Source organism: Terrapene carolina, unplaced genomic scaffold (genome assembly GCF_002925995.2).
Source record: "Terrapene carolina triunguis isolate 2854851 unplaced genomic scaffold, T_m_triunguis-2.0 Scaffold96, whole genome shotgun sequence".
Classification (NCBI taxonomy): domain Eukaryota; kingdom Metazoa; phylum Chordata; order Testudines; family Emydidae; genus Terrapene; species Terrapene triunguis.
Window position 1 is genome coordinate 58,710,625 of NW_020664447.1, and position 12,482 is coordinate 58,723,106.

General features: G+C 46.0%; 1 protein-coding gene across 1 annotated transcript; it reads left to right on the forward strand.

Moving 5' to 3' along the window:
* The first annotated feature begins 1,767 nt into the window (after positions 1-1,767).
* On the forward strand, positions 1,768-3,949 carry SSTR1 (somatostatin receptor 1). Its single transcript, XM_024195973.3, has one exon. The coding sequence runs from the start codon at positions 1,852-1,854 to the stop codon at positions 3,058-3,060; it is 1,209 nt and encodes a 402-aa protein (XP_024051741.1). The 5' UTR covers positions 1,768-1,851; the 3' UTR covers positions 3,061-3,949.
* The last annotated feature ends 8,533 nt before the right edge of the window (positions 3,950-12,482 follow it).

The following is a 12,482-nucleotide window of genomic DNA, read 5'->3' on the forward strand; positions in this document are numbered from 1 at the left end:
GACTGAGTAGACTTGTAGGCTCTAAAGTTTTACATTGTTTTATTTTTGAATGCAGGTTTTTTTGTACATAATTTGTAAGTTCAACTTTCATGATAAAGATATTGCACTACAGTACTTGTATGAGGCGAACTGAAAAATAAATTTTTTTTGTTTTTTACAGTGCAAATATTTGTAATAAAAATAAATATAAAGTGAACACTGTACACTTTGTATTCTGTGTTGTAATTGAAATTAATATATTTGAAAATGTAGTAAACATCCAAAAATATTTAAAATAAATGGTATTCTATTGTTTAACAGCTCAATTAATTGCTAAAACGCTCATGGACAATAATAATAGCCTATGAATATTAAGATAATTTGCAAATCCTGCTCACTAAATTCATTATTGTATTGGAACAGAAATCAAAATGAAGAAAATAAACCCACACAATTCCCAATAGTCACAGAGACTATGTTGCACACACAGAAATCACTGCAATTAGAGACATAATTATTTGTCCAACAGAAACAGATTTTTACCATAGCATCATTGTTTATATATATATATATATATAACAATCACTATGAACTATTTCTCAGTCATGAAAGGAAAATGCTTGCCAGAGTAGTGTGTGTGTGTTGGAGAGGGCAGATGATGATGACATGTCATGTGTATGTATTGGAGTGCATAGATAGGGGTGGTGGTGGATTTGTTGGAGTGGGTGAATGTTTATAAATGTAGTTTTGTGTGTTGGAATAGGTAGGTGCTGATAATATGCATGCAAGGAAGGTAGATGGTAGTGTGGGTGTGTGCATTTGTGGGGCGATGACTATGGTGTTTGCATCTGTGAGGTGGTGCTGGTAGGTGGCAGTAATCTATGTGTGTCTATGTAAGTGGTGGCAATCTGTGTGTAGTGGCAGTAGGGAGGGTATGTGGTGGCGTGTGAGGCATCAATGGAATGGTTAGTAAGTGTGGTGTGTGTTTGGGTAGTTGTGGTAGGTTGTGTGTGTTTGTGTATTGGGTATGTAATGATGTGTATGTTTAGTGGTGTTGTGTCATGTCTAGTGGTGATAGAAAGGGTAGCTGGTGATGTATACTGGGGCATGTGTGTGTACAGGTGATAGAATGGGTATGTGTTGGCATGTAGTAGCGGTGCCACATGTAGGGGCAGGGTGTGTGTGTGTGTGATGGTGGTGCTGTGTGTAAGGTCAGGGTGGGTTTGGATGTGGTGCTGTGCCTAGGGACAGGGTGTGTGTGTGGCGGTGGCAGGCACTGTGTGTAGGGGCAGGGTGTGTGCGGTGGTGCTGTGCCTAGGGGTAGTGTGTGTGTGTGTGTGTGTACAGTGGTGCTGTATCTATGGGCAGGGTGTGTGCGTGGCGGTGGCACTGTATGTCGGCACAGGAAGGCTGTAGTGGGGAGCTGGTGCTCGCTCCCGGCTGACGGGGGTCTCTGTGCGCCTACGAGCCGGGCTGGTGCCACAGAGCTTCGGGAGCGGCCGGCCCAGCAGGTCCCACGCCGGGACTGCCAGGCAGGTTGCCGCGGGCGGGAGCTGAACAATGCGGAGCCGGGGAGGGGGCTGAGCTCCTGACGCTCCGCCGAGCGCTCGGGGCCGGGCGGGAAGGACACCCACCTACGTCGCCTTCTGGTGGGGTTTTTCCCCTCCTCCTTTTCGTCGCTGCTGACGCGCCGCTGCCTATTAATCATTCACCAGCCAGAGAGCGGCAATTAACGCCGCTCGGCTCGGCGGCAGCCTCCTCGCTCCCCATGCCAGGCTCGGGCGGGAGACTCCGCCAGCATGCCGAGCCGGGCGGGCGGCCAGCGCCGGCTGCTGTGAGCCCGAGGGAGGGGAGGGCTGGGCTGGGCTGAGGATGCTCCCCAATGGCACCTGCCCCAGGCTCCCGGGCGGTGCAGGTGGAGGCAGCGGCAGTAGCGGCGGCGCGAGCGGAGGGAGCTGCTGTAGCAGCGGCAGCGCCGGCGGGGTCCTGGGGGAGGCAGCGGCGGGGGGCATGGAGGCGGGCGGCAGGAACTCCTCCGGCGCCCCGAACGGCACCCTGAGCGACTCGCAGGGCAGCGCCATCCTCATCTCCTTCATCTACTCCGTGGTGTGCCTGGTGGGGCTGTGCGGCAACTCCATGGTCATCTACGTGATCCTGCGCTACGCCAAGATGAAGACCGCCACCAACATCTACATCCTCAACCTGGCCATCGCCGACGAGCTGCTGATGCTCAGCGTGCCCTTCCTGGTCACCTCCACCCTGCTGCGCCACTGGCCCTTCGGCTCGCTGCTCTGCCGCCTGGTGCTCAGCGTGGACGCCATCAACATGTTCACCAGCATCTACTGCCTGACGGTGCTCAGCGTGGACCGCTACATCGCCGTGGTGCACCCCATCAAGGCGGCCCGCTACCGCCGGCCCAGCGTGGCCAAGATGGTCAACCTGGGCGTCTGGGTGCTCTCCATCCTCATCATCCTGCCCATCATCATCTTCTCCAGCACGGCGCCCAACAGCGACGGCACGGTGGCCTGCAACATGCTCATGCCCGAGCCCACTCACCGGTGGCTGGTGGTCTTCGTGGTCTACACCTTCCTGATGGGCTTCCTGCTGCCCGTGGTGGCCATCTGCCTCTGCTACATCCTCATCATCGCCAAGATGCGCATGGTGGCGCTCAAGGCCGGCTGGCAGCAGCGCAAGCGCTCCGAGCGGAAGATCACCCTCATGGTCATGATGGTGGTGATGGTCTTCGTCATCTGCTGGATGCCCTTCTACATCGTGCAGCTGGTCAACGTCTTCGTGGAGCAGGACGACGCCACCATCAGCCAGCTCTCCGTCATCTTGGGCTACGCCAACAGCTGCGCCAACCCCATCCTCTACGGCTTCCTCTCGGACAACTTCAAGAGGTCCTTCCAGCGGCTCTTGTGCCTCAGCTGGATGGACAACGCCACGGAGGAGCCCGTCGATTACTACGCCACCGCCCTGAAGAGCAGGGCGTACAGCGTGGAGGACTTTCCCCCCGACAACTTGGAGTCGGGGAGCATGTACAGGAACGGCACTTGCACCTCCAGGATTACCACCCTCTGAGGAAGCGCGCAGCAACCTCCCGCTGCCCCCCAGGCGCAGGGCAGCCGGGAGCTGGGGACTGCGGGCGGGTAGGGTGGGGGTGGGGGTTATTATTCTGTTTGGAAACAACAGAGTTGGGCACGAAAAGGAACAACAAAGTGTTCCCTGGCCTTCTGCCCCTCACCCCACCCCCTCTGTATTTCAATTGCGTTGTGTTTGCTGATGCTACTACACCCCTAGTCAATTATTAACTGCGCGCCCCTCAGGTGGACTTTAGGTTCCTCAATCTGTTGCTTCCTCCCCGTTGTGTTTGATCAGCGTGTGTGTGGGTCAGTGAGGTCTCCTGTTGACTTTCTCTGTTTCTTTTTGTACTCGTCTCCTCTCCGCCCCCCTTTGGTTCACTTGCCATTGTGGTGGCACATCGATGTGCTGCTCTTTTCATGGTCGAGTTGCTTGGTGTCTAATTGTTCCACCCCTTTGGAAGGTACACTGTTGACTGCAGACTTTGCCCCTTGGCAGCCATAAAACACGAGGCGATGTTCTGTCAAAAGCTAGGAAATCGCTCAGTTTACATGCCACAATTTAACTCAATCCCTCCTAGCTGAAACCAACACTGACCAGAAAAGGAGACAGGATTTCTGTTCAGAGTAGAACTAGAAAAGGTCCCTTTCCCCCAGCTGCAGGGAAAGAGCAGACAAACCTTCATCCCCACAAGGGAGAGAAAAGCTCCTATAAAAGGGACAGGCAAGCTCATGAAGTCATATTTCAAATAAAACAGAACTACAGATCTCTCTTTCTGTCCGGTAAGAATGTGAAAAGATAAGGGGGGGGGAGAGAGAGAGTTGGGGGACGCAAACCACTAGAATTGAGCTCCATTGAGATTTGGCATTCAGTGGCACTCAAGGGGAAATGGCAATCCCTATGGAAATGGCAACGAAAACCCCTCCTAAGAAAGAAATGCGATTATTTCATTATCTCAGGGCTGCCCAGTAGGCTGCTGATAACAGAGAGATATACACCGCCCCGTGACTCGCATGGAGCAGGGTATTGGACGGGGAGGTGTGCAAATAATGAAGTTTAAAGGGAGCACTAGACTGTGAAGCTATTGTCCTGTGCGTGTTCCGCTCACCTGAAACCAGGGCCGGCTCCAGGCACCAGGCACCCAAGCTGGTGCTTGGGGCGGCACCTGGAGGGGGGCGGCGCGGCGCTCTGGCCGCCGGGGGGGGGGGGGGGGGCCCGGGGCACCGCCGGGGCCGGGGGCCCGCCACCGGCGCTCTGGCCGCCGGGGGGGGGAGAGCCGAGCACCCGCCGGGGCTCGCCACCCTGCCCCCGGCGCTCTGGCCGCCGGGGGGGAGACCGGAGCCGCCGCCGGGGCTCGCCGCCCTCCCCCCGGGGCTCTGGCCGCCCCCCCCGGCGCGGCAAAAAAGCCAGAGCCGGCCCTGCCTGAAACAACCCTACAGGGAATAAAAGAGACGCAAGCTGTGAAGGACAGTCGGTGTGGCCGCTTTTGCAGTTCGAACCACATAGAATAAGAAAAGTTTATTGCAGATCCTTCATCAGGCTTTGAAATACTTATCAGAAACATACAACTGTCTGTTTAATAATAGCTGTTCCCTAGCCCCACTTTGCATCGCTCCTAAACTGAAAGGGGTTTATGTATCAACAGTGTAAGCTACATTCCCTGTGCTTCAATATATGTTTGATTTTGATTGTCTTTATGTGTGTGCTTAATATGTTGTTTGATTTCAGGATTTTGTTTTGTTACTGTGTCATGAAAACGTTCTCTTTGAAGCAGTTTATTCTATGTACTGAAGTCTTGGCGGCCACATACAAGGGGGTGCATTTTAAAAGGGTGATGTTCAAGAAGGCTCCTTCTGGAGAAAAAGATTATAACCTTTTTCTAGGCCTTCTTTTTCCATTGTTTCCCCACAACAATTCTTTTTCCTGTCTTTTCTCACCTTGATCATGCACATTTCAGAATTGAGAATATTTTTCTGATAGAAAAACAGTGCTTTTCTATTGGATAAATGATGGTGGAAAGCAAAATCTAACATTTGTTCCCCCTTTAAAGATTATCCCAACCTAGACATATCAGTAAAGATTATGGTGACACAAGCAATTGTGCTTTCTGTTCTTTATTGCATTCCTTAAAACAGAACTAATGTCAGAGACAGTGGGCTAGCGCACTTTTACCAAATCATCTCTCTAGCACAACACTGTGAATTATAGGAATAACTACTGGAAATAGGAAGCAAAAGGATAAAACCCTAAAAGGCCTGTAAACACTGCCTACTAATTGCTATATTACATGCTGAATCCAAACAGAGTTAATACTTCACTTACTAATGTGTCTAGCTCTTTGGGGGGGCTCAGTATGGTTCCTTGATGAACTGTAGCATGAACTTTTCTTAGGAGCAAAAAGCATCAGGCCATTTTGCAAATCTCTCCCACCAAAACATCAGATATTGTGAAATGAATGTATAAATTCTAGTATCTCAGCAAGGACCTGATCCACAGTCCATTGAAGTGAATGGAAACTCTCTCACTGACTTCAGTGGGTTTTGGCTCATCCCCTTTTGGTTTAAAACATAATTGCTAATGTAGACACTGTTACATCCCTATTAAAACATTTTGTGAAATGCTTTAAAATCTGTATGATTTTATTCCTTTTTACTTTTCAGGGGACCACTTGTTTAAAAAGGACCTGCAAATCATTTTAAAGGTAATTGCTAATTTTACCTTCATTTATAGTAAAAAAAAAAAAGAGAGAGAGAGAGAGAGAAATCTCTCTTACAATCTTCACTAACATTTCACTGAAGACAGGCATTGCATTGTTTAAAACAGACAAAAAACATAGGGTGCCATGTTTACATTTTTAGAGCTTCATTTCAAATCGTGGTTATTGTTTCCTTAAAAAGGTATCAATCTAGTGCTTTTATACTGTTACTTTACCCAGCAATACTGTAATGCAGTGTTAGCTTAATAAACAGATATATTATACAGTACTCTGCAATTTATTGTTTTTCTGCAATTACTAAGTTTTTTTTTTTAAATAGTACAAAATTGCTACTCAGCTTTGATGAGACACTAAGCAAAGGTTGTTTATTTGTTTCCTTTGGCTTCATGCAAAGATATTGGAACCTGCGATACCCATGCACTTAATTCTACAGACATACCAACTTGTGTTCTCTGATTTCAGTTCTCCCAAGCTAAGTAAAGTCAAGCTGTGCTAATACTCGGCTGGGAGACCACCCAGGGTGTTGCAGTATCGGGTGCTTAGTTACACAATAAAAGGTATTCTTTCCTCCTCCTCATTACTGAACTAATTTGTCAGCAGTCAACACGGTGCTAGGTTCACCAGTTAAAGCACTGTGTTGTTCCAGCTGGATACAACATTCTTCACTGCTTGTCCTGAACTAATGTGTGGTGCTGCCATTTTTCACCTTGAATGTGGCTACACGTTGATGGTTAGTGAAGTGATCAAAAGCTATATAGCATTATAGTGTTGCAGCGGAAAGAAAGGTAGTCCAATTGAAGTTATTATTCTAAATAAGTGAGTAACAACTATCTGAGAAAAAAAAAAGATGCCTTCAGGAACTGGTGTGAAATGTATAAGAAAACAGAGTATTATTTCAAATGCTTTGCAAATTCTCAAATAAAATTTGTTAAAATTTCATATAAAAAAGGAACCAAACAACTGTTGTCTTCAGCAACCACTGCAGAAAGCATTTAGCTGAAAAATTTCTCTCCAGCATTCTACATAATTTTATTTATACATAGCCCACTTTACCCACAAAAAGCATAAATACTGTTTACCATCAACAGGGCATTGCTGCATATTTTTTAGTTGTCTAACATATCACAAGTTTCATACTAATTTATATGTTGGCACAGGGTCTGACCCTGCACCATTGACTTCCGTGTGAGTTTTGTCATTGACAGTAGTAGTGCAGGGTAAGGCCCATATAAAATGTGAGTGATGTTTCTCAAAAGCACTTTTAGACTTGATGAAGTGAGTAAGCATGGCCTGTGTTGTCTCATAGATCCACACACAGAGGGGACCCTCTTCACACTGATTTTCTCAGCAGGGGTGTGTACTGGGGGGAGAGTGTCAGACACCTCTGCAGTATTGTCTCCACCCAAATGAGGCTCAGATTAAGACTCTTGTTCCCCACCCCCAAGTAAGTCTCCCCAGGAAATACTATACAACCTAGAGCGGTATCATCTGTGAACTCACATCTGATAGGTCTGAGGGCAACTGCAGCCTGGCACTGTTGGGCTGACAGGAGTCAGAATGGATGCAGAGGCACAAGACATCTAGAGGGGTGACAGGGCCTCTTGTGGATCCTCTAGGCACTATGTGTAATAATGGGTATCCACCAGATTTGGAGTATTTTGTGTATGACTATAAAACCCATTTTCCTGATGGAGCCATAGGGGAGGCACTCCTCTGGGGTGTAGGATCTTAACATAGATTTCCTCCCGCAGCGCCCATCCAATGAATATTTCCACAGAAGGGGCTGAGTTGCCATAGTTTCAATCTTTTGAATATGACACATTCATTTCTGACATGCCATTTCTACAACATACCTCGATAGAACAGAATTTTTTTTAAAAAATCATATTTTAAAAATGGAAAGTCTATATTTCTAATACATGCTATTAATAGTACAACCATGTGCCTGTTTGATATACTGTGGCAAACAGTCTCCAACAACATGCACATTTTAGCTGCAAAGCTTGGGCCAAATCTTGTTCATTTTCCTGAAATCAATTGGCCTCCAGGTGAGTAAGGCAAGCAAGACTTGGCTTTCCAATATCACTTGCCCAATAAAACAAAGCATCATTTAATGGGTACCTTAAAATATCACCACCATAAAAAAGCATCCAAGCCAAAAGAAACAGGAGCAAGGAATTCACTCTGTTTTCCAAAAAGAATCACTGTTTTTCAGCCTCTGTGATTTCCAACCCTACCAGTCTCCAGGGCTCTGCATTTGAGAATGTGAATCATGAATCTCCAAAGGAAAATAAAATATCTCCACAGTATTATCAACATTCTTATGTATCTGGAGACCTGGACCACAAGAAGAAAGAATAATTCAACAATTAGATTTCCCTCTTAGAGCAAAACATTTCAGATTATTATATTTTGGGGATAGGAGTCAAGAAAAATGAGGGAAACAGGAAGCATATCAAAGTACTCCTCTTTACATTAAGTATTATAAACCTAATCAAATGTTCAACATGGGGAAGTTTCAGAGTAGCAGCCGTGTTAGTCTGTATCCTCAAAAAGAACAGGAGTACTTGTGGCACCTTAGAGACTAACAAATTTATTTGAGCATAAGCTTTCGTGGACTACAGCCCACTTCATCGGATGCATAGAATGGAACACACAGAAAGAAGATATTTGTACATACAGAGAACATGAAAAGATGGAAATAGCCATACCAACTGTAAGAGGCCAATCAATTGAGATGAGCTATCATCAGCAGGAGAAAAAAAAACACCTTTGAAGTGATAATCGAGATGACCCATAGAAAGTGTGAGGATACTTAACATGGGGAAATAGATTCAATTAGTGTAATGACCCAACCATTCCCAGTCTCTGTTTAGACCTAAGTTAATTGTATCTAATTTGCATATTAATTCAAGTTCAGCAGTCTCTCTTTAGAGTCTGTTTTTGAAGTTTTTTTGTTGCAAAATTGCCACCTTCAAGTCTGTCACTGTGTGGTTAGAGAGGTTGAAGTGTTCTCCCACTGGTTTTTGAATGTTATGATTCCTGATGTCAGATTTGTGTCCATTTATTCTTTTGTGTAGAGACTGTCCGGTTTGGCCAATGTATATGGCAGAGGGGCATTGCTGGCACATGATGGCATATATCACGTTGGTAGATGTGCAGGTGAACGAGCCCCTGATTGATATGGTTAGGTCCTATGATGGTGTGACTTGAATAGATATGTGGATAGAGTTGGCATCGGGCTTTGTTACAAGGATAGGTTCCAGGGTTAGTGTTTATGTTGTATGGTGTGCGGTTACTGGTGAGTATTTGCTTCAGGTTGGGGGGCTGTCTGTAAGCAAGGACTGGTCTGTCTCCCAAGATCTGTGAGAGTGAGGGATCATCTTTCAGGATAGGTTGCAGATCTTTGATGATGTGCTGGAGAGGTTTTAGTTGGGGGCTGAAGGTGACGGCTAGTGGCGTTCTGTTATTTTCTTTGTTGGGCCTGTCCTGTAGTAGGTGACTTCTGGGTACTCTTCTGGCTCTGTCAATCTGTTTTTTCACTTCAGCAGGTGGGTATTGTAGTTTTAAGAATGCTTGATAGAGATCTTGTAGGTGTTTGTCTCTGTCTGAGGGATTGGAGCAAATGCGGTTGTATCTTAGAGCTTGGCTGTAGACAATGGATCGTGTGGTGTGTCCTGGATGGAAGCTGGAGGCATGTAGGTAAGTACAGCGGTCAGTAGGTTTCCGGTATAGGGTGGTGTTTATGTGACCATCACTTATTAGCACAGTAGTATCTAGGAAATGGACCGCTTGTGTGGATTGGTCTAGGCTGAGGTTGATGGTGGGATGGAAATAGTTAAAATCATGGTGGAATTCCTCGAGATCTTCTTTTCCATGGGTCCAGATGACGAAGATGTCATCAATGTAGTGCAAGTAGAGTAGAGGCGTTAGGGGACGAGAGCTAAGGAAGCATTGTTCTAGGTCAGCCATAAAAATGTTGGCATACTGTGGGACCATGCGGGTACTCATAGCAATGCCGCTGACTTGAAGGTATATATTGTCCCCAAATGTGAAATAGTTGTGGGTGAGGACAAAGTCACAAAGTTCAGCCACCAGGTTTGCCGTGATATTATCGGGGATACTGTTCGTGATGGCTTGTAGTCCATCTTTGTGTGGAATGTTGGTGTAGAGTGCTTCTACATCCATAGTGGCCAGGATGGTGTTTTCTGGAAAATCACCGATGGATTGTAGTTTCCTCAGGAAGTCAGTGGTGTCTCGAAGATAGCTGGGAGTGCTCATACCGTAGGGCCTGAGAAGAGAGTCCACATAGCCAGACAATCCTGCTGTTAGGGTGCCAATGCTTGAGATGATGGGGCGTCCAGGATTTCCAGGTTTATGGATCTTGGGTAGCAAATAGAATACACCTGGTCGGGGTTCTAGGCATGTGTCTGTACAGATCTGTTCCTGTGCTTTTTCAGGGAGTTTCTTGAGCAGATGGTGTAGTTTCTTTTGGTAATCATCAGTGGGATCAGAGGATAATGGCCTGTAGAATGTGGAGTTAGAGAGCTGCCTAGCAGCCTCTTGTTCAAATTCCAACTTATTCACAATGACGACAGCACCTCCTTTGTCAGCCTTTTTGATTATGCTGTCAGAATTGTTCCTGAGGCTGTTGATGGCGCTGTGTTCAGCACCATCAACAAGTGATGGGGCAAGTGATGCTGCTTTTCCACAATTTCAGAATCCTTCTTTTTGTAGTGCTGGTAGGGAGGATTCTGTGGGTTAGTATGTTGTTCAGAGGTGTGTTGGAAATATTCTTTGAGTCGGAGATGGCGGAAGTAGGATTCTAGGTCACCGCAGAACTGTATCATGACACAATTAACTTAGGTCTAAACAAAAACTGGGAATGGTTGGGTCATTACACTAATTGAATCTATTTCCCCATGTTAAGTATCCTCACACCTTCTATGGGTCATCTCGATTATCACTTCAAAGGTTTTTTTTTCTCCTGCTGATGATAGCTCATCTCAACTGATTGGCCTCTTACAGTTGGTATGGCTACTTCCACCTTTTCATGTTCTCTGTATGTATAAATATCTTCTTTCTGTGTGTTCCATTCTATGCATCCAAAGAAGTAGGCTGTAGCCCACAAAAGCTTATGCTCAAATAAATTTGTTAGTCTCTAAGGTGCCACAAGTACTCCTGTTCTTTATGGGGAAGCTGTAGTTTCCCAACAAAAGCTAGGGAACCCCCTCAATAATTTAAAATCTGTTTTGACAGAGAAGTTACCATGAATGTGGTACAACCTGAATAAAAGGGTGCTGAGCAAGGTGATGGTGTAGCTGTGGTATTTGCGTCCATCCTGAAATGTAAATAGTCTCTAACCCCAAGACTAGATTGAGTACATTATGCTCATCTTGCATGTGTGTCCTGAGACGGAGTTAAATTGAGGCTAGTTTAGCGTACTGATAGCCCAGTGCTCATCTCTTCTGTTCAGGTTAACCATATCATGCTCATCACCATGGTATCTGAGCTGCACTGCAGAGTCCCTCTATGAGCTATTGCGGTGCTTAACCATGGGGGAATGGGAAGTGCCAAAGTTGTGTAGTGATTGCAAAATCAAGAGGAATAAGTAGTTTTCTGAATCAGGATTAAATGGCCACCATGATGACCCCAGGACTATCCTCAGGTGGTATTGGCTCAGTTTACACAGCTGACCATGCTCTTGATCTAGTGTTTAGTTTGGGATTGGAGGGGAAGTACTGTATTTGAAAATTATGGGCATGATTTTCAAGAGGTTCTGACTGCATTGCCAGCTCTAATCAATATCAGTGGGAGTTGCAGGTGTTCAGCACTTCTGAAAATCATGCCTTACACTCATTGCATGGACTAACCACTGCCATCTTATATGGAGATATACCTATCTCACAGAACTGGAAGGGACCCTGAAAGGTCATTGAGTCCAGCCCCCTGCCTTCACTAGCAGGACCAAGTACTGATTTTTGCCCCAGATCCCTAAATGGCCCTCTCAAGGATTGAGCTCTCAACCCTGGGTTTAGCAGGCTAATACTCAAACCACTGAGCATATCCTATATAAGACAAAGGCCCTAAATCAGGACATCTGGTCACCCTAGTTCTGAGAGGAAACTGAAGGTTAAGAAAGAACATCCCAGGCACATTGGCAGTATCAGAAAAGGCATGGAGGTGTTTGTAGGAGAAGGGGACATGGAAGAAGGCAGAATTGATGGAATGCTGACTCTAACTAAGGGAGTGACCAGTGATCACAAATAGGCGGGAACTGAGCGCTACATAGCCTTGAAAAGGGAAGGAGTTCGAAATAGAGAGAGAAGGGTCACAGGGCCAGGGAAGGAACTCTTGTAGAGATACAAAAAACAGTCTTTGGATTGTGTGGCAAGGCTTAGATGTGGAAATGGAGCATCATTTGGACATTAAAAAGACCTTCCATGTAGTCACTTTATATTATCTGGGATTCCTGCACCAACTACTGAAACTTCATTCACTTTAAACAAAGGAGCCAAAATTCTGCTTTCAGCTTCACCTTTGTAACCACGGAAGACAGCTTTGGAGTTAGTGATAACATTGTGAGTGTAGTGAGCGGAAAAAATTGCTGTAAATATGCACTCAGACAAAGGATTTCCCTCCCCCCTGCAAGTCTTTCCCCACAATTCCAGAGATAAAACTCTATCTTTTGAATAAAATAAGTTAA